Here is a 22,930-nt window from a genome sequence, read left to right on the forward strand (position 1 = left end):
GTACAATATATGCATCTACATGCGCACATCTGAAAAATAAAGTAAGTGAAACTTACTTTTAGTAAATTAGCCAAAAACGTTTCTCAGAAAAAAAATCTAAATCAGAATGTTTTTGTGCAAACTCAAAGCGGATCCAACAGCTCATATTCTTACATAAATGTGGATCATGCAGAATACAAAAATACATAAGATGCGACAGCAGTGGTTAAAATGTGAAATTGGTATTTAATTAATATTATGCCACCCGATCAGATTGCGCAAATAGGTGGCAAAAACTGCTTTTATATAAAAACAGATATTACACAGGCTGGCTGAAAACATGAAAATATGTTCCCACGCCGTACCTCAGGGCCCATCTTGCAAGATACCTGAAAATCGATAAATAAGTAATTTCACCTAGGTAAAAGAATATTGCATATATATGTACACAGTATATTAACAGTGGCAAGAGGTGCATACAGTGAAAGTTGGATCTTTGGTTAGCTTCAGGTAGAAAAGCTACCAACACAACTAGTTAGCAGTCCTCTCACTACGTTTGTCCACAGGGGAACTACTTTTATCCATCAGGTATCCATTGTGCTTGGATGACTTTTTTACCTTAACAGTTCAACAGCGCATTGTAACATTTGACAAAGTGGACTTTATGTTGAGTGGTGTCTGCCTTTTATAGGATAATAGCTTTTATAATAGTATTGTCAAAAAGGTGCATCAGTTCTCTTCTTTGTGTGTTCTTCCATCAAACGAGCCTAGATACAAGGTACATTCAAGAGTCACTGTCATTTTGGATAGTCTTCAAGACCCTGCTGTGTAGGTCAGTGACCAAGAGGAGGTGAGGGATAGGAGGGTGTGACAGTGCAGGCAGGAGCTGCCCTGTCATGGTGCATCATCAAGTAACAGTGACTGCTGAGTTGCTGTGAATTGATTCCATGACAGCAGCAAAACGGCTGCACAAGTCATAGGGAGAATTTGGACGGATCTTTGGAGGCTCCTTCAAAACGATGATTTCAGCTGAACAGTCTAAAAGCCTTGGCAGGAACTCTCCCAGTTTCATCTGTGAGCTCTCTGTAGAAGCAAGAAGAATTGATAGGTGAATTAAAACATGAAAAATGGATGGCTAATGACATTACAAAACCATATCGGGCTCATGAAAAATATTGATTTGGTGAGCAGCAGAAATATGTGAGCCGATAGGTACCTCAAGAAGACCCAAAGAAATTTCTACCAAACACCTTGACTTCCTCCCTTGAGAGAATGAAAGATTCAAGCTGCCAACTGCTGGGCACATGAGTTTGTAAAGGACTGGGCAGGTAAAATCAGATGATTGCCCATACCATTAGGGCCACTTTAGCTTCAACAAAGAACCTACTTCATTACACTGCAGAGAGCAGATCCAAGCAAAATAATTAAGATCTTATAGTACAATATATAGCCGGGCCATTGAAAATCTGGCACTGAGGAATTTTCAATAAGTATTAGTTAATCTAAACTTAACAAATGTTGCTTCAGTACTACAGTGGGAATATACTTTATGCAACAGTGTGACTCGTTTATAAGCTTTTAAGCTTCACAGAAAAATATCATGCTATCAAATTCAGGTTTCTTTTTTAATGCTAATTTGGTGATAGACGCTCCTTTTAAGTTTGTTTCCCCAAACAGGTTGGCTAAAAAAACTATAGTTGTACAATGGTATTCTTCATTACTACATAGTTCTATAACACTTTTCCTATTATACAGAAATCATTTTTATTTTGCATTAACTTCCAAAAACATTCCTGGATATTTATATGTAGTATAAACCTTGTATCACAACATGACTAAAATGTCAGTAATTTTCCACGCTAACATTTTATGAATGATCGACCAGTGAAAGGAGTGGAGGTCAAGACACACAGAACCAGGTTGGCTTGGGAACTTAGCAGCTGATTTACAGTTTGGCTGAGAGGGCACTCCGTCACGACAGAGAACCATTTCTGTCACGCTGATTTAGAGGTGGGTTTACACCAACAGAGTAAAATTTAATCCATTGTCGTAAGGCCTGTAGGAGTAGGGGCAGTTTGAGGCAAGCCATCTGACCCTCCACCCTATTTAGATTGGGTGGCTGGATGGCTTTAAAAAATGTTTTTTTACTGTCGGTCACTGCAAGTTATGTCAAAGCTGTATTGAGAGTGATACGTTCACTAACCGTAGGCAATGAACTCCGCTCTGCTAGCGGAGGTTGCGGAGATTTGCTAACTACGCATTACATTGAACACACGGAATTCATGCAAGAACTCAGACTCCGCCACGTAGCTAGCTACTGCACCCTCAACCCTTTGATAAAACAACTTTACCTTTTTATGCTAAATAGCATATAACCAATTCACAAAAGTGAGCTTTGAAAAATATCAGGCAATGAGAGCGGTGATGATTTTATGGTCCCCCTCTAACCTAGGGAGAGGACCACGCAGATGCCTTGAACACAAAGAGCATATCATGCTGAACGATTCGTTGGTGGTCCCATCCTCCTAGGACCACCCCAAGCAAAGTTAGGGGCAAAAATACAATGCCAACCAAAGGCCCAGCAAAGCATTATGGGACGAGATTCGTGAGTGCAGTGAATATTATAGTATTAGCTCTCAGATGAGCTGGGAGAGCCACTGCCACTTGAGGAATGTTTTGATATTGGATACTATAATATTCACTGCACTCTAGAATCTCGTCCCATAATGCTTTGAACTCTGGTGTTATTGAGACTATGGATCCCAAAATGCAAATGTTGATCATGTGAGCCCCCAGCTGTGGGCAATAAAAGGAACTGGTGATGTCATCCAGAATCTCGGCCATTTATTTGTTGTCTCTCAGCCTGTGATCAAGGACGGAATGAATGTCTGAAACGCGTAAGGCAAAGTAATTGGACTTGTGCATTGAGTGACTGTGTTGCAGCCTGATGGAACATATATATATATATATACACACATATATATATATATATGTCTTCACTGAAAAAACCATAGGTTTCACACACGTTATAGTTAGGAATTAGCATTTAAAAAACCTTGCAAATTCACTTAAAAAACCATACGTTTCACACATGTTATAATTAGGTGGATATTTCACTCGTAAAAAAACAATGAAATTCCACCGTTATAGTTAGTTCAGATAACTATAACTCGCGCGACCACCACTCTATCACAAGGATGATGTCATCAGTGATGTCAAGAGTGATGCCACTGACCATGTCATGAGTGATGTAATATGTGACGTCATGAGCAGAGGATTGCGGGCGCGCGCGTTATAGTTATCTGAACTAACTATAACGGTGGAATTTCATTGGTTTTTTACGAGTGAAATATCCACCTAACTATAACATGTGTGAAACCTATGGTTTTTTAAGTGAATATTTATATGTATATATATATTCACAGAAAAAACCATAGGTTTCACACACGGTATAGTTAGGAATTAGCATTTAAAAAACCTTGCAAATTCACTTAAAAAACCATACGTTTCACACATGTTATAATTAGGTGGATATTTCACTCGTAAAAAACCAATGAAATTCCACCGTTATAGTTAGTTCAGATAACTATAACTCGCGCGACCACCACTCTATCACAAGGATGATGTCATCAGTGATGTCAAGAGTGATGCCACTGACCATGTCATGAGTGATGTAATATGTGACGTCATGAGCAGAGGATTGCGCGTGCGCGCATTATAGTTATCTGAACTAACTATAACGGTGGAATTTCATTGGTTTTTTACGAGTGAAATATCCACCTAACTATAACATGTGTGAAACCTATGGTTTTTTAAGTGAATATTTATATGTATATATATATTCACTGAAAAAACCATAGGTTTCACACACGGTATAGTTAGGAATTAGCATTTAAAAAACCTTGCAAATTCACTTAAAAAACCATAGGTTTCACACATGTTATAGTTAGTTGGACATTTCACTCGTGAAAAACCATTGAAATTCCCCGGTTATAGTTAGTGCAGGCAACTATAACTCACGCGACCGCAATCCTCTGCTGATGACGTCAGATATTACATCACTGTATTTAGACACTTATTTACCCATGTCTTCTTCCATTAATTTTTAGCTATACATATATTACAAATATTTTTTTTTCGGAAAGACACATATGTCATCAGTGATGTAATATCTGACGTCATCAGCAGAGGATTGCGGTCGCGTGAGTTATAGTTGGCTGCACTAACTATAACGGGGGAATTTCAATGGTTTTTCACGAGTGAAATGTCCAGCTAACTATAACATGTGTGAAACCTATGGTTTTTTAAGTGAATTTGCAAGGTTTTTTAAATGCTAATTTCTAACTATAACGTGTGTGAAACCTATGTTTTTTTTCTGTGAATTTGTACAGTTTTTTAAATGCTAAGTTATGTATTTATTTATTTTTTTAAGGTTTTACACCGTGCGCGTACCGTACGCGCACGGTGCACCCACGTTACGCAGTTCGCGGAATTTTTCCGTTTCTACCGTACGCGCACGGAAATTTTGGCCCGGGGGGGTCCTTCTGGGACCCCCTGACAAAGGCCAGGGGATCAGGAACTGTCCACCCTGCCCCCTTTTCACGTTCTCCACCTTTGTTTTTCACCCCCTCAGACTGCGAGAGACAAAATGGCGGCCGACACTTCCTGGTTTCGACCAATTCGAATGTTTACTAAGATCTAACAACCAATCAGAATCGCGCTCACGCACGGCAGCGTGCGCGTACGGTAAGTTTTACCGTACGCGCACGGTGCGCGCTTATAGATATATATATGCTTTTAAATGCTATTTTCTCAGGAAATACTGAACAGATTTACACCAGACCTGCAAAAGGCACATCCCTGACCTGAGGACTACCTCTCTGCCAAATTTCAAGTAATTCTGTTCAGCCGTTCGGGCTGTAGCTTGGACTTAAGGTCCTATGGAAAAATGCATGGGGAAAACGTGTTTTGGGACCCCCCCTTTTTCTCAGCCCCCGCTTGACGAATCCCCCCGAGACTTTCAGGGAAGGAGCGGAGCGGAGCGCCCCACCTATTTTGAAAATTTCGCGAGGATTCGTCAATCGGCGCCAGAGTTATTCCAAATAGAATGTTGCGGATTTCCTATGGAAACACGATCCTAACTATAACTATCTACTGGCGACCGCCAGTAGAATATGAATATATATATATATATATATATATATATATATATATATATATATATATATATATATATATATATATATATATATATATATATATATATATATATATACATACATACATACATACATACATACATACATACATATATATATATATATATATATATTCGCTCCGCTGCACCTTTTAAACGGATCACTCAATGGCGGGTGCTCCTAACACGGTGGTGCCCCGTGTATTATATCAAGCTCCAAGGTTCTCTCTCCCGTCCGGGAAGAAAGAGGCAGCACTCGCGGGTTTCATTCGATAACCAGTTTATTTCATGGCGCTTCACAGACGCGTTTCGGGTTCTCCCTTCGTCAGTGTGTTTACAATTCGTGTAGCGCTGCATCGTTTTTTTATATAAAAACACAGCATTTCCGGGTAATGGGAACAGAGGAAGGACTATTCCGCCCCTATGAATTGGGCGCCATTTTAAAATGTGCAAACAACAGCGTTTTGACTTCTGTATCGTATTTACAATTATATTGAAGCATATTGCTAAATAATTCATTATGGCAATATGTGTTTCGTAATAAATATTACATTGTTATTTACATATTGTACATTTCATGGTCAATATCGATGTCTTAGCACCTCACTCAATCTCGCCGTGGATCGGCTATTAGCGGTTCTTTCACACTGAACCGCCTGCTGTCCTCACCCATGTTTCTCATTCTTGCCATGTATCGGCCCATTAAACCCATCTGTGCGTCATTAGTTTAAGAAGTTTCAGAAATCTACAATGTCAAATAAATTATTGTTAATCTCCGTATCCTAGATCCCTAGGTGTACTGTTAACTCTTCACCACTATTTAAGCCATTCGGAGTTTTTGTCTGCAAATCAATTATAAACCGTGATTCCAATCTTCTCAGTTTAAGTACTCTGTCCCCACCTCTGATATGGAGTGGTACATGATCTAACCCAAAGTATTGAAGTAGGTATTTATAGTTAGAACCATGTTTCCATAGGAAAAGCGCCTATATCTTTGCAGCAGCAACGAATGATGGACGGTATGCTGAATAAATCCGACATTACCCCCAGTCAAGAGATCTGGGTTAAATCCATAGTTCTATTGCGCACTACGCCACCCCAGTTTGGATACAGCCATATGCAAATCAGTCTTGACCCTGCAGCTTATGGGAACAGCCCAGCCCGAATTGCCAAGCCGGGTCCTCCCTGGACCAGAAACAAGCACCCTGGAACTGTTTTCGGGGCATCATTTGTTGTTGCAGTACTTTTCACCCTAAGTGGGATGGTTATGCTCAGAGGTGTGTCCCTTGCTCACTGTGCCATTGGATTCAAGCTAGCCTAGCTGATGAGAGGAAACTTGGTGGTGGTGGTGGTGGCGGCGGCGGCGGCGGCAGCAGCGGTGGCAGTGGTGGTGAATATCTCTATATCAGTGGCGTTTGTCACTGGGTGATTATAGTTGGGATCGTGTTTCCAGGGAAATGCCTTTTTGAGTTGCTAACAACTTTGGCGCCGTTTGACGAATCTCCACCAAACCTTTTTAAAAAGTGCTACTGTTTGACTAGTTTGCTCATGGGAAGTTTCAGGGTGATCCATCAAGCAAGGGCCAAGAAAAAAAGGGTCCTTAAACGCGGTTTCCCTATTCATTTTTCCATAGGAACTTTAGACATAGCTACAGCTCAAACAGCTGAACTGATTTACACAATTTGGCAGATTCAAGATCTTGAACCAGACAGAGTGCTTTTTTATGTTTTGATTTATATCTGCTCAGTAGTTTTTAGAGAAATTAAGGTTGAAAGAAATTGTCTACATCATGCTGCGGAGCCGACAGATCTCATCCCAAGATCCGATTCGCTGCCACCATCTGAACCAGGAAGTGGTGGCAGCCATCTTAGGACTCGGTCCAGAGTCCTAAAATAAAATGCAAAAATAAGACATAGTGGCCAGGGTACGGATACCATGGCCCCCAGAGGGACCCCCGCCTGGGGCCAAAAATGATAGTTTGTTTTCAATTTTGGTGCAAATTCGCAGCGGATCCGCAGAAAAATAAAGGAAAAAGCACAGGTTCTCACAAGTTTAAATAAAAATCCCCCGGGGTGGGCCAGGGCTGGAAGTGGAGGCACAAGGTATGATTTAGGGGATGCATGCCCTCCCCCATTCCCAAGCCTCCAAGAGGTGCTGGGGACCCACTCCCTCGGGGCCGATAACTTCAATAAAGAGGAGAGGGGCCTCCCTGAGCAATACAATGGCCCGCGAACCCTATCTCTTGGGCCCCGCTCAGTGACAAGTCCCTAGATTCCAAATCCCTAGGACACGGTCTATTTCCCTATACGCAGGTGCGGGCATAAAATTTGCAAATTTGTCCCACCCAGTGGGAGAAAATATGATTTCTCTGGCCACACTCTTGGGCAGGGAAATGCTTTCATTGCTCCCACCCTACAGGATCAAAAGAAAACTGCTTGGTACTGGGGTACCCCATAGATAAACGCTGGCTCCTGCGTGGCCCATGAACGTGCGGGGCTGTGGGCCTGCATGACCCATGAAAGTGCGGGGCTCTGGGGCTCTTCCTGAAGCCTCTTATAAAAATAAAAAAAACTGTGGGTGGGACACCTAGAAACAAAATGTACAAAACAAAGTGAACAATAAATGTATTATTCACTGCTCCCAGCAAATTTAAGTTGCACCCCTCATAATGCCCTTATAGGGCATTTAGATATAGTTAGTTTTTGGTTATAACACTAGAAAAGGCAGGGACATCAGATTTTTATGTTGTGGGTGGCTATAAGGTGTGCAGACCTCCAGCAACACTAAGAAAAAAAAACTTAAGCAAACTGGGTCATTGAAACGATGACCCCAGGAGAACTTACCATATTTTTCAAAAGCATTTCTCAGGCTAGATAGTTGGCTCTACATATGGTAATAAAGGTCTTGTGACTGCTGCCACGCGGAGGAAGAATTGAAAGACTGTTGTTCCTACTGTGGTAAACTGCCTCAACTGCCAGCATGCTCTCCGCCCAAAAGGGCTGAGTTTGCCGATCCACCGGCTAGGAAGGTTGACAGTGCCCGAAAGCTCGACTTCTGGGATAGACCCAAACCTACAACCCTACTGATGGAATTATCTGGCTAGGGAACAAGGACAAGCAGTGCACGACTATCTTTGAATTGCTCAAGCACCGAGTGAGACTCCTTGCCGAACCATCCATCGAAGATCATGTCCATAAGGGAAGGTTGGACATCCAGTGAAAACTTTGATGATTGATTCCAGGAGTGCCCTCTATTTATTACACTAGTGGCAATAGCACAGACTATGAAGTCCTCATTATCAGAGTCAGGAGGGACATTAAATATGCCGTAGACAGTATTGGAGGCGAACAGGGCCCCTGTTCTCTGACAGTTCTGGCACCAAGAGAGTGCCCAAGGTTGAAGATCTAAGTGGAAAAACTATACTGTTACTTACCGGTAGGAATAATTTAACAGAATGAAGAATTGCCTGAGTTCACATGCCGTATATTAGTCCGCCATCTAGTGGTTGGGTATGGAATTGTTCTTGCTTTTCTTTTTTGCATGTGGGCATCGTTGACCACAATTTGGTGGTATGTCTACCCCCTGTGTGACGTCAGACGGTGCCCCGGAAGGTCCTGTGTGTAGTTATTTCTCTTTTGTCATCCTTACTCTTTTTTTTCATTCCACCTGGTTGCTTCATCTATTTATTTCTTATGGTCACTGTTGGGACAGATATTGGGAAAAACTTTTTCAAATGAGTCTCTGCAAGCCCCTAACCTTTACCTACAGGGTTGCATGAGGGCACAGAGCACAAGCTCCATCGGCACATGTTGTGTGGGTCCTTGACGGACATGTTTCCTGCAATTGTGGCACAGCTTAAATTCTGTTGCTTTCAGGGAAGACATTTTCTAAGTCACCCTGTATGAGAAAAACAAATTGAGCGTGGAGTTCAGAGAGGAGCACTGGATCTACCTTGAAGGCTATTGAAAGAACGGAAATTATGAAAGCGTGCATGGGTGGTGGTTATAAGTGGCTCTGCTTGGCCACTTCAGTGGCAGCATGAAGTTGCCGCCGAGTCATACAACAGCACCTACCAGTGCATGGGAACTATTGCTGAAACAATCTCTGGAACTAGTGTGGAACTAGTGTTGTGCCTGGGAATATTCTACGGGTAACAAATCTTTGGTTTAAAATATTCATCAGAAACTCTGACTTCCTGCTCCTTCCATCACTTTGCACTTGTCATGCCACTGACTTACAATCTTTATTGTGTTAGATGAGACTTCTATTCAATATGCCACACTGCTGTGCTTTATCTTCAGATGGTGGCAATATTTTAATTGAGCAAAACCAAAGGAAATGATGGACGGAGTGTAGAAAATTGCAAGCTCTCACCCCCAGTCAACTGATCTGGGTTTAATCCATCACCGTTCTTTAGTCCACTCTGCCACCCCAGTTCAGACATGGCCATATGCAAATCAGTCTGACCCTGTGCCTCATGGGAACAGTCCAGCCCGAACTGCCAAGCCATGTCTTCCCTGGACCGGAAACAAGCTTCCTAGGACCGGTTTCTGGCATTTCAGCCGTCTTCAGCCAGGCTTGCTTGAATCCAGTGGCAAAGTGAGGAAGGGACTCACGTCTGAGCATACCCTGCCAACTTATGGCGAACAAAGAAAAACCAAACGAAATGATGGACGGAGTGTTGAAAATTGCAAGCACTCACCCCCAATCAACTGATCTGGGTTTAATCCATCACCGTTCTTTAGCCCACTCTGCCACCCCAGTTCATATTTTAATTGAACCGATAAAGAAATAGGAAAACATGCACCTTTTGCCTTGTGTAAACCTGTTGTCAAAATAATCAATTGAGCGATCACTTCAAAAGCAGAAAAACAATTACGAAACAATATCATGAAAAGTTTTGAAACCAAAGGAAGGGTACAGGAATGTATTAGTGTGCGTTTTCTTCACATAATAAGAATATCCTTCTTCCTTAACACTTTCAAATTACTGAACTTGCTATCTCGAATCAGACTATGAAGAGCTGGTCTACGAGTTACTTCCTCAATCAGGTGTTTACTAGCAGAAAAACATTCAAATGCTTCATCCGCAACCAGTCCCTATATTAAACATTCCTATATATGGGTTTTACAGACATCAGAACTGTGCACATTGTTTATTCATGATTATTGCACTTGCGTATTCATTCACATGATAGGACTTAGAGTTTTGCAAATACAGAAATAAACACCCTCTCCATACAGGGCATATCATTCTGAAGTTGCCTTATTAACAAGTGAGCTTAGGTGGATAAATAGTAGGGGTAGGCGGAATGTTTTATTCTGCCTACAGAATTTGGTGACTTCATGTAACTCTTTTAAAGCGCAGTTGAAGCCAAATTCCACAAAACGCTGCATGGCAAAAAAATAATTCCGGTGATGCTCCAGAAATGTTAGCTGGTGAGTAAGATTTGGCGTCTACTATCATGATTTTCTAACGCGGGCAGTAGCCGTGCGAGGGCGGCTTCTGTAGCAAAGTTGCGTTCCCTTGAGTAGATTTTCTACTCGAGCGTCATGAATATCAACTCTAACAGCTGCATGGTCTTGCGCACCTGCTGTTCTCGATGATTTTTCAGCACTGCTCACGCTACCGGCACTAAATGGCAGCGCGTTCTGCGCAACGTACATATTATCCGCCCATTGGCAAAACTCCAAGGAAGATTTTATGTAACTCAACTGAATTCCATGGAGTGAAACTTCATGGGTTTCTGCCTGCCCCTATATATGTGCTAGGTCTTTTATATGATCAAGTGGTCAAATGTTACTGATTGAAATTGTGATTTGGTTCATCATTTGGAAATCTCTGGGCGCCAGCAGTCCATTCATTAGAGCAGTGATACTCAAAGTGCGGCCCCCCTGGTGAACAGCAGCATGAGCTGCTGTTTAGTTGCTGAACACTGATAGCCAGAAGTTTTTAGAGCTCCTTACACAATCTCTGACCCACCCAGACCCCCTTCTGCCACCCTGCTGGCACCAATGCGGCCTTCGGTCACACCACAGACTGTACTTTGTGGCCCCTGGGCAAATGTTTGTGAGTACCCATGCATCAGAGGAACTGAAACACCTCCATCTTTAGCAGCCGTTCCTCCCTGCAGATCTGCATGGCACGCGGCCACAGCGTTAGAACCTCTGCCTCCATTTCACTGCCGCTCGCGCTGCCGCTCTGACAGCCCATTCATCTGAGGGGGCGCAGTCTCAGGGGAAGAATGTGCGTTCTAATGCGCCATAAACCAAAATCGTAATGTTTTAATCTTTGCCAATGAAAGGCGAAAAAACGGCAGTCCATAAATATGCAGAAATGTTAAAACTGACACAGCTTATTACAGCATCAACGACCCGTGCAGTACAAACGAGAAGAGAAAACTGATCTGAAAGTCAACGACAAAAATACGCAAAAGAGCAGCACTTTCGTCTCTTCAACCGTGTCGTTTTTAGAAAGGTATTTTTATTTCTCTTGCTCAAGTGTACAAAGCCGTTAGTTATACCGACACACCGCCTAGCTTTGTAAGTTAAGCAAATGCGTTTAGTCACATCCGTGCACTGAGCGCTTCTGCCCTTTTATTTACAAAATCGTAGCTTTTGTAACTCGTTTTAGGAATCCCTAAGTGGAGCAGGAGGAGAAAAGAGCAATGTGGTGGTTCTTAAACTCGCTCACACTGTCTGCCACGGGACTGCATACCCTGACAAAAGTAGTAATCTCATTAACATCATATTTAGCAAATGAAGCATATATTATTACTACACCCTTGTTCGCAGATTCAGTGCTGCCACACTAACAGTCAATATTGAGCTGCACATTAAACATTTTGCATCGCTTAAACGTGCCCTGCATATCCCAGCAATGCTGCGTACTCATAATTTACTCTCCCATCAAAGCAAAGTATTCTCCCCTTTCATGACGGCTGCCATCAGGTGTTTTGAAATAGGCTGCTGGGAACCTTGCTTTTCATTTTTTTTTCTCTTCACTTTTACTTGGCTTGTTTCTATGACATGTTAATTCACGATTCGTACCACTTAAAGCCGAGCCAAATACAGACCCTTCCAGAGAGCGGCGTATAAAACGATATTGCCAATTACTAGTCTCACTATCAACTATAGTGATTCCAAGCACAACACATCCTAACCATTTGGACTAAATATGTACTTAGGCGTTATGTGTAGTAAAATGAGCCAAAGGGCCGAAATGAAGTGCCCAAAAAAACGCTCCAAAACAATAATTAGAAAGGGTTTGCAGGAGTTTCAGGAGAAAAATAATTAAAAAAAATGTTTAAAAGTGGCACCCGCATCATTCCACTGGGGTGCACATGCGTTCTGACATGTATGCGCTAGTGGAGTAACACATCATTTCACTTTTTTTTGGGTCGATGCTGCACAGAGTTGAGAAAAAGCCTAACATTGCAGATTATTGGGAAAGCCTATAGGCCCCAAAGACGAGACCTATCATCTTTGTCAATGCTGGTTTCTTTTTTCTCCCCATGCTAGAAATGGAAAAAGAAGAAATCATTTTTTCTCTCTTTGCTATGCAAATGGAGGTAGTTTTCTTTCACCTCGATAGCAAACAATGTTTAATTGTCAAAGGTAATGTTGCCATCGAGCAAACTTGAAAATGTTTTGACTTTTTATTAAAATATCTTAACGCTTTCTCCATTAGCTCTTTCCTGACAAAAAGCCTGTAAATTACTACACAAACTTATAGCGGGTAGCAAAGTTACATTTTTTCTGACGGGCGTAGGCACTTTTTCAGACCATTAAAATGGACTGTGGAAAAACAACTTGAGGGAAATCACACTGCACAAGTCATTTACACGGATCCATCTGATGACTGGGAAATAGTTCATTTTTTTCAAAAAACCTTCTACCTGCATATAAGGATTTATGTAAATCATTTGATGCACAGATTGCTAATATCTGCAGATTTCGTGCCATGATCTCCCAAGGAAACTAAAATCTTTAACTTGACAATTGGTGAACACAAAAAGAAATAAGTCGAAAGCACGAGGTTACAAAAAAAAAAACACTATTATTAGTAAACCGTTTTTGGACCGGTGCTTACAGCAGAATGGGGCATCAAATTTACTCTCTTTCTTTGTGTTTCTCTTCGTTGAGTTATTTTGTCTTTGTTGCCAGTAGAGAATTTTCATCTTGTCCCTTACGTTCTTGAGGAATAGATGAGTAACACTCAACGTCTTTCCTAATTAACAAGTCAATGACAGTAAATACATCCTAGTATACATTTAATAATATTTAGAAAAAAGGATATATGACTAGCATGACTGGTCGAAAATGCCGTCGAAAGGACAGGCACAAATGTTGGAACTGCCATATTGACCTCTAAGGAAAAGACAATAAATTACGGACGGTGCTGGATTTAAATCTTAATTGCAGGGTCTTTTCCCCATGACCAGGAACCATAGTCATATAGGGTTCTATACCAAAACGTTTTCATATTGCCTTACAGAAGTTTTTCAAAGTTCGCGGCCTTCCCTAGCGCACCGTTTGTTTTCTAGAAAAAATTCATTTGACCCATAATCTTTCTTCTATGTAGAAGACGGTTTCTCAAACAGAGAACACCGGGCCAATACCTTAAGTTTCTGTTTCACATATGGGAACCACAGGACTTTCAAACCATTATCGCAGGAAGGATAGTCTCTAATGGCTGACTGATTAAGTGTGGCATGGGGATTAGTCCAAATAGATATCTACAGAAAAATGGGGCTGAGCTTAATATAGTCTTCAATGTATTTAAACCGAGTTTTTCATGGCATTTGCAATGTGAAGGACAAGGAGGAATTGAGAAAAGGGGTCAACAGAACCGGTTCTCTTCCACTTCCAAAAAAGGAGGAATTAGCATATCCCAACCCCCCCCCCCCCCCCCTCCCCGGTCACGTATATTACAATATGATATGGAGCCATTGTGTTTTGTAAATTTGTAGCATCACGGTTCTACTGGGCTTTTCATCTATGAAAGAAGATAGATTAAACAAAGCACCCAATGCTTGGCGAAAGCATCAAATACAGACTCTTTCTTTATATTCCTCTCCCTTGAAATATCGAGCCATCGTTCCAAGCAGAGAATGTACTTATTGTCTCTCAGTATTTTCAAAAAGCAAGGTATCCTCACAAAGTCTGAATCTGCTTCTTTGAATATTCTTAACAGGTATTGCTCACCATTTCACGGTTCATGGTTCAGATTAAAGGCAGGAGAATTCTGTAATCTCACATCTGTTGTCCACTGCAGAAAGTTTGCTTCCATAAAGGCCAGGCAAGCTTCCTACGATAATCTGCAGCGGAAACCTGAACAGCTGCAAGTGGCGCCAGTTGTCTAACGGAGAGAAATCGGAGACAGACACCACTTTAAACAGGTGCCCGGCTCATCCACCATCGTTTCTCCCATTCTGAGATCTCACAAAATGCCAGTCATCGCCAAACCTGCCATTTGAGGTGCTTTGGTTTGTTAGGCAAACAAGCGGCCTTTTAAACACAGAATATGACAAACCAATCCAAAAGTGGTGTACCTCCACCAAGGCCGGCTTCGAGGTAGATGCCAAAGTCAGAGTCAGTGAAAAAGGTGCAAGCTTGGATATTTACCCATGGAACAGAAACAACATTTAGGAGGTTGAGGGTCCTTTTAGTGCCTTTTGGGCACCCTCTAGGAAGACCTCTTTTTGGCCCTGGAAAAGGCCCTGCCTTCAGGATTTGCCGGTTGAAGAATAGCAGGTTGTGGAATTGGAGCTGGAGTGATGCCACTTGCCCTGTGCTCATCCTAGGTCCGCATCATGAACAGTTCAGCCTTCTGCTCCTTGGTAGCCGTGGTGTACATGCAGCCACACTTCTTGCATGAAATGGAATCATGCCTGGGGCTCAGGCATCACCAATGGATATGGTTTAGAACAGAGAGCAACATCTGCTTGCCACATGAGTGTCACCACTTAAGACCAGACAATTTAAAGGAGTCAGTTTACAAATTTACCAGTGCAAAAATCAAAACAGTTTGGAAACTTGTAGGAAGCTGGCTCTCCATATACTATACCAAAGTCAGGTTTAGTGTGCACAGAGTCCAATGGATCCCCAGAGGCCTACAGAGGCTTACGTAGATAATACTAAAAACTCTATTTGTGGTGGTGTGGTCGAGCTGTTATGCTTATCAGAGGCCTCCGTTATGCATTTGTTGTACAAACTCAGGCAAGAAATGATCACTTACACTCAAGGATTGAATCCAAGACCAACTGTTTTGTATAAAAAGTTATTACTTTGTTATTTTATTTTTGAATCTAGAGAAACTCAGTTGCAGGTAAGTAACAGTTCCGAGAACAGCAATAATACTTTTCGAGGTGCAGTAGGAATTGTTTTGCAAGGCAGTAAAAATGCTTTGTAGTAGTTGGAATACTTTTTGAATGGTCAATCAGCAATTGTAAATCTTATAGAAATTGTAGAAAGTAAACATTTGAATGCCACCGGAGAAATGCAATACAATCTTATGGGAGGAAAACAGTGATATACATTAGCAGGTAAATACATGACTTACTCTTCTGGGGTTTAGACCAACACTGGGCAAGGTTCAGCTTAAGGTAGATTCTGCACCACCAGCAGAACTGGGGAGGACCGGTGCAGAGGTCACTGAGCCCAATGTTAGTCAATGGAGACTGGGGGCACCCACAAGAGGTACGGGTTGCAGATAGGTACCTGTGGTTTCAGGGCACAGGCCCCATGGGATAAGATAAGCACAGGGGGGCCATAAGGCAGCACCAAAGCTACACCAACAGTGGCACAGGGATGGCCGGGTGCAGGGTGCAAATCAGCGTCTGGCACCCAATGCAAGCAAATGGGGGATCTTAGTCGCACAAAGAGGCTGCAGGCTCGGGCAGGAGACTGGACAGATGAGTTGGGATGCAGGATAAGGCCTGGGCACGGGAGGCTGGGCTCCCCAAAGTCAAGGGGCTGAGGATGCAGGGGTGACTTTTGATGTCGGATTCTCATCACAGTAGGCAGTCACGGTCAGGGGGACCCATCATGTTGAGGCTACAGACAACTTCGTGGGGTCCAGGAGAGGTGAGCCACCAGTGGAGACAAGGTCCGGATAGCTTGGGAGAAGTCACTGGGCAGGTGGGGCACTGGGGTGATGGCCTCTGGGTGCAGAGTGGTCAGGGGTCGCAGGTCCGTCTGCATCTGGAGTCTTTGGAGTTAGAGTTTTTCTGGACAGGGCTGCTGTCCTCTGGAGATCTGGCCTTTGTTGGAGAGTGGCAGTCTTCCTGGGATTCTTGGCAGTAGTAGCCACAAAACAGACATCACCTTCTTTGCAGGCTCTTCATGCTGGAAGCAAGCCTGTAGGGCTGGGGCCAAGTCAGTCGTTGGCTTCAAGCTTTGCTGCATGGCGACTTCTTCGTAGACTTCAGGAATCTGAGGATCAAAGTTCAGGGGTGCCCCTAAATACTGAGTTTACGGGTGTTACAGGTTCTGGCCGCCTGTGGCAAATGGTCTACCTGACTTTTAGGCGGACTACACTCTTTGTATGTCCCTTCCCCTTGGGGAGGGGTATCCCCTAACCTGATTGGGTAGAATCCTTCAACTCAAGATGGAGGATTTGCTGAGGAGGGGGTAACCTCGGTCTACGGCACCTTAGGGGTGGTTCTGGGATAGAGGGTACAAACCTCTCCTGACTACTATTTTTCTCGCCGACCTTACTGCCAAAAATGAGGCTTGGTCAGTGGGAGGCGGCATCTCCATTAGCTGGAGAGGCCCTGGCTAGCATTTCAAAGGGCTAGAAGCCTTTGAGGCTTACAACCCTGAATGCTGCTCCTGCTTGGGGGTAGGTGTTAAGCACCACCACTGCAAGCAGCCTCTGTCCCTGACCCACAAGAGCACAAGGGCTCCCACCTCAGGAGGTAAGAAACATGTCTGTGCGTCACAGGCTGGTACAGACCAGTCACCTGGATACAAGGGAGTTGGTCGTTTTCAACGGGGCACCACTAACATGCCCTCTGGGTGCATCTTACAATACATCCAACACTAGCATCAGCGCTAGTTTATTGTGCTAAGAAGTCTGATATCAAACTTCTCAGTATTAAGTAAATCCATCATGGAGCTGTGGAGTTTGTAAGGACAAACTCCCAGCTCATGCACTCTATATGGCGTCACTGCACTTACAATATCTAAAAATGGACTTAGACACTATAGGGCCATATTGTTCATGCAGCTATGCCCTCACCAGTAGAATAGCGCACCATGTCTTAGGATTGTAAAGCCTGCTAGAGGGGTTACTTACCTATGCCACAGGCAGTGGTTGCGGGCATGGCAGTGTGCCATGTCGACTCTTAGGTTTTGTCTGCAACAAAACCCACAGTCTGCAATGGCAGTGTATATGTGTTTGATGAGGGGTCTCTAAGGGTGGCATAATATACATGGTGCAGCCCTTAGACCCTTTCTGGTCACAAGGCCCTTGGTACCACTCGTACCTTTTACATGGGACTGACATGTGGGACAGAGGTGTGCAAATGGTGGAAGCAAATGTATAGTTTTGGAAAAGAACACAGGCACTGGGAACCTGATTGGCAGAGGCCCAGTGTACACTCAGTTAAAGTGCATCAGATATCAGACAAAAAGTGGGAGGGGGGGGAACCATTCAAAAAGGGGCCTTTTCATACAAAACTTTACTAGTAGAGCAACTCTGCATCCATAATCTAATGGCGTAGATAGAAAGGAACAAGAGGTGAGGAATCTGCAGACTGAAGTATCCATCAGAATTTAACACATTCATATAGTGATGTGCCTATTCATAACCAACCTGCGTGCCGGATAGAAATGTGGACGTATATACACTTAAGATCTGTTATCGTCAAGAGATTGTGCTCCAATAAGGGTATGATCTGCTGAATGGCTACTATTTGAAACTTTTGTATATGGACAAACTTGGTGACAAAGCGCAGATCCAGTACAGGTCTTAGTGTTGGATCTTGTTTTGCTGGTGGAAAATATACAAAGTACTTCTCCCTGCATTTCTTTCCGAACTGGAACCTCTTCTAGGATGTATTATTAAGACAGTAGTTTTATTTATTGTTACCGAACTAGTGAGTGGTATGTATTGTAGTTTTGTTTCTTTGCGGTTTGTAGTATTCCTATACATTCTATTTAGGTGATGGATGTGTGGTGGCAGGATGAGCACATCATTAGCCATTTTAGAAAGCGCCCCTAGAACTTAGTACTTTTGTTTTCACTCTATTTAGAAAAAAAACTGCTTTGGTTGTGCGGACAGCTGCCACAGTCCCTCTGACCAAAAGAAAGGACAGTGATATGGTCTGTGGAATTGTGTCATAAGATTGTCTACTTTACCCTCTCCTAACAGTGAACCCTTCTCTTTGAAAACATCTTTTATTTGCAATGTCCTCATAGCTTTGGTCATCTCACAGGCCATTTTCAAGTCGATAATGGAGATATCAACATGTGGTCCAAAATATATATTTACGAGAGAAGAGCAAGTAAATTAAGATAGCATGGAGCTCTGGCTTAAACTCTGAAAATCTCAACCATGAATTTCCTCTCCATTCATACCCTGTAGAGAGCTGTCCCATACCTGTATCATATTAACCCTATCACAATTTTAGGCAGGGGTGCAAGATGATTTTAGCTTTGTTTCTGGTAGTCCTCAGTAAATAGGTTTTCCATACCATCCACTGCTGATGGGAATGCATGTTTTACAGGGCACTAGAATTTGAAATAACGAATTGCAGCCCACTCAGTTGTCCAGTCACTGCTTCCAGTTTTTCGTTGTCCTTACATGGTGAAGGATTGTGCGGTTGTTGCCTGTATCCTCTTACTCACTGTCGCTACAAGGAGGGAATTAAGTTTCAGATACAACTTGAGATGCTGTGGAATACGAGGGGAGAAGGATTAGTTACTTACCTGTAATCCTAGTTCTCTTCCAGGGGTATCCTCATCAAAGTCATAAGCATTAGAATATTCCCGCCCATGTGCGGGATCCCGGAAACAGTATATTATATGTGCCCCACATATACATATCCATACATATATACCTATATGTATACACAAGCAAATGCAGCCCCTAACACCCTAGAGCTGAATCATGCTGTAAGGAATTTCCACTACACATTAGAAAAATAGCATTATAAACATGAGAAACAACATTATAACTTGTTTGGAAACTGTTTTAATGCTTAGAAAACAGCAGAAATTCTTAGAAAAACACTGAAAGCATAGGAAGCTCCCAGGCTGCATTGCAAATACCCAGTCTAAAAAGACTGAAAAGCTAACTCATAGCTGTATAGTAAAAACTGACACCGTGCCTTTAAGGCACACCTGACCCCCACCTTCCCATCATGCCTCAGGGGTGACAGTTAGGTCAGTTGTTCTTTGCGGAGACTGAAAAGTCATGGCACAAAGAAAATAATAATCTCTGAAAACTATCATACCTTTGCCCGGGGAGGCGGGAGGGTTGCTTATGACTTTGATGAGGATACCCCTGGAAGAGAACTAGGATTACAGGTAAGTAACTAATCCTTCTCTTCCAGGGGATCCTCATCAATAGTCATAAGCATTAGAATAGAATAGCGAGCCTCACCTCATCTCCCTGCGGGCAAAGGAAAGAAAAAACAGAGAAGGGACAGTATGCTCAGATAGCTCAGCTACCCAAACAGGTTCCTCAAGGAGGCTTGGCCTACTTGGGCATCCGCCCTGGAATCGGATTCGAGGCAGTAGTGCCTGGTAAAAGTATGGACCGATTTCCAAGTGGCCGCCTTGCAGATTTCTGCCATAGGAACGTCATGCAGGAAAGCTACTGTGGCCGCTTTCCCCCTAGTAGAATGGGCCTTAGGGGCCAAAGGTAAGGGCCTTTTCGCCAGCTGGTAGGCTAGGGTAATGCAAGAAACAATCCATCTGGAAATGGATCGCTTAGCTGCTGGGAAGCCTGTTCTCATGGCGCCATAGTTGACAAACAGCTGGTCCGTCTTCCTAATGCCTCTGGTACTTGCCAGGTAGAATTTAAGTACCCTTTTGAGGTCTAAGGAGTGGAGCGACCGCTCAGCCGGGGTCGCTGGATTCGGGAAGAAGGATGGCAGAGAAATGGACTGATTAATATGAAAATCAGACACTACCTTAGGGAGAAAAGATGGATGTGCCCTTAAGACCACTTTGTGCTGGTGAAAAACTGTGTACGGCTCTTTAGTACACAGAGCCTGGATTTCGCTTACTCTGCGTGCCGATGTAATGGCTACCAGAAATGCCGCCTTCCACGACAGATGCTGTAAAGAAGCTTTGTGGATCGGCTCAAAAGGTGGGCCCATCAACTTGGATAACACTAAGTTCAACTCCCACGGAGGTGAAGGGTTTCGAACAGGGGGGTAAACTTTTTTCAACCCCTGCAAGAAGTCCTTGACCACCTGCATCTGGAAAAAAGAAGGTTGACTGGGAGACCTCCTGTAAGCTGTAATGGCAGACAAATGGACCCTGATGGATGCATACTTCAAGCCTGATCTAGCTAAGTGAAGGAGGTACGGAAGGATGACGTCCTCCTGCCCCTTTGTAGGATCATGGTGATTCTCCCTACACCAAATGAAGAACCTCTTCCACTTAAACGCATAAGACGCTCTTGTGGAGGGTCGCTTCGCTTCCTTGAGAATATGCATGCAGTCAGGAGGTAGACCTAAATGTCCGTATTGCAGGACCTCAGGAGCCATGCCGTTAAGTTCAGTGAGGGAAGGTTGGGATGCAGAATCCTCCCGCCCATCTTGGACAGCAAGTCCGGCCTGCAAGGCAGCCGCCTGTGAGGTCGAACCGAGAGATGAAGAAGGTCCGGGTACCACCACTGGCGCGGCCAGTCCGGAGCTATGAGGATCATCTTCATGTCGGATCTGAGCAGCTTGGATACCACCTTCGGAATCAGAGGCAGGGGCGGAAAGGCGTAGGCAAATGTCCCTGACCAGTCCATCAAAAGAGCATTCCCCCTGGTCCCTGGACGGTGGAATCTGGACGCGAAGGCGTGGCATTTTGAATTTTCGTCGTCTGCAAACAGATCGATGTCTGGACGACCCCACCAACGGAACAGGTCCGCCACCACGTCGTCGTGCAGCACCCAGTCGGGCTGATCTTCGAAATGCCTGCTGAGTGCGTCTGCCTTGATATTCAATTCCCCTGGAAGGTGTACTGCCACCACCGAGAGGTTCCGGGCAAGCAGCCAGTGCCAGATCGCCTGCGCCTCCAGGGAGAGGGGCCGTGACCGAGTCCCGCCCTGTTTGTTCAGGTAAAACATGGTCGTGGTGTTGTCGGTCTGCACCAGGATTGAGTTGGTCTCGATTGCTGGGAGGAACGCTTTTAGAGCAAGGTGGACTGCCCGAAGCTCTAGCATATTTATGTGGTAGCCCTGTTCTTTTGCAGACCACTGACCTTGTATCTGGAGGCACCCCATGTGGGCTCCCCATCCTTGTAGCGACGCGTCTGTCACCACTGATTGCACCGGAAGTGGCTGGTGAAACGGGACTCCCACCAACAGATTGTTCTGACGAGTCCACCATGTTAGGGAAGATTTCGCTACCTGGGGGAGAGAGATCCGATCTCCCCAACGACCTGTGGACTGATCCCATTGATCCTCCAGAGCTTGCTGCAAAGGTCTCATCCGCAGCCTGGCGTGGGGAATCAGAAAAATGCAGGACGCCATGGAACCCAGCAGAGATGCTACCTGCCGAACTGACGGCCTCCGCATCTGCTGCATAAGCCTGCATTTTTTCTTCATTGAAGACAGTCTCTCCTCCGAAGGATACGCTCTTCCCACGCTTGTGTCCAGAACGGAGCCAAGGTAGTGGATGGACTGAGTAGGCCGCTGCACGGACTTCGCCATGTTGACGTGAAGGCCGAGAGCGTGCAACTGCCTTAGACAGATTTGGAAGTCTTTCTTCACCTGTTGCTGGGTTGGAGCCTTCAGTAACCAGTCGTCCAGGTACGGGTAGACGAAGAGACCCTGCTTGTGTAGGCAGGCCGCCACCACTGCCATACATTTGGTGAAGACTCGCGGGGCCGACTTGAGTCCGAATGGAAGCACTTTGTACTGGTAGTGCTTGTCTCCAACCACAAACCGCAGGTACCTGCGGTGATGCTTTGCTATTGGAATGTGAAAATACGCATCTTGGAGGTCCACCGAACACATCCAATCTCCGATTTGCAGATGTGGACATATTTGGTGAAGCGCCAACATACGGAACTTCTCCTTGACGATGACTTTGTTTAGGAGACGAAGGTCCAGAATCGGCCGAAACTTGTGCTCTTGATCTTTCTTGGGCACCAGGAAGTACCGGGAGTACACTCCTTTTCCGACCTGTGAAGGAGGAACCCTTTCTATGGCATGCTTTTGCAGAAGGGACCTCACTTCTTGCTTGAGTAGGTTTAGGTGGTGAGGACGGGACCTCTTTGGCGGGATGTCTCTGGGAAGCGCTCGAAAACGTAGCGCATATCCATGACGCAGTATATTCAGCACCCAGCGATCTTTTGTGATGCTGACCCACTCTGCTAGATGTTGCGACGCACTTCCTCCCACTGGAGTGGGCAACGGTCGTAGAGGAAGCCACAGCTCATGACTTTCCTCCTCTTGTGGCAGTGGAGGACTGTTGTTGGTGTCCACCTCTGCCTCTGCCAGACTTTCCGCTTCGAAACTGGGTTTTCCCTTGGGTTTTGCTCTGAGACCACTGAGGGGTTTGAACCCTCTGTTGAGGCCCCT

At 44.2% G+C, this 22,930-nt stretch overlaps 1 protein-coding gene across 8 annotated transcripts in view; it reads right to left on the reverse strand.

Moving 5' to 3' along the window:
• Positions 1 to 205: 205 nt before the first annotated feature.
• The window catches only part of USP28 (ubiquitin specific peptidase 28), a 407,198-nt gene continuing 384,473 nt past the window's right edge, over positions 206 to 22,930 (reverse strand). For all 8 annotated transcript variants that reach the window (XM_085647372.1, XM_085647371.1, XM_085647370.1 and 5 more), the window contains one exon: positions 206 to 1,062. In XM_085647372.1, coding sequence (XP_085503498.1) covers positions 887 to 1,062 — 176 coding nt within the window. In that variant the 3' untranslated portion in view covers positions 206 to 886. The remainder of the gene's footprint in view (positions 1,063 to 22,930) is intronic.

Source organism: Triturus cristatus, chromosome 3_2 (genome assembly GCF_964204655.1).
Source record: "Triturus cristatus chromosome 3_2, aTriCri1.1, whole genome shotgun sequence".
Lineage (NCBI taxonomy): Eukaryota > Metazoa > Chordata > Amphibia > Caudata > Salamandridae > Triturus > Triturus cristatus.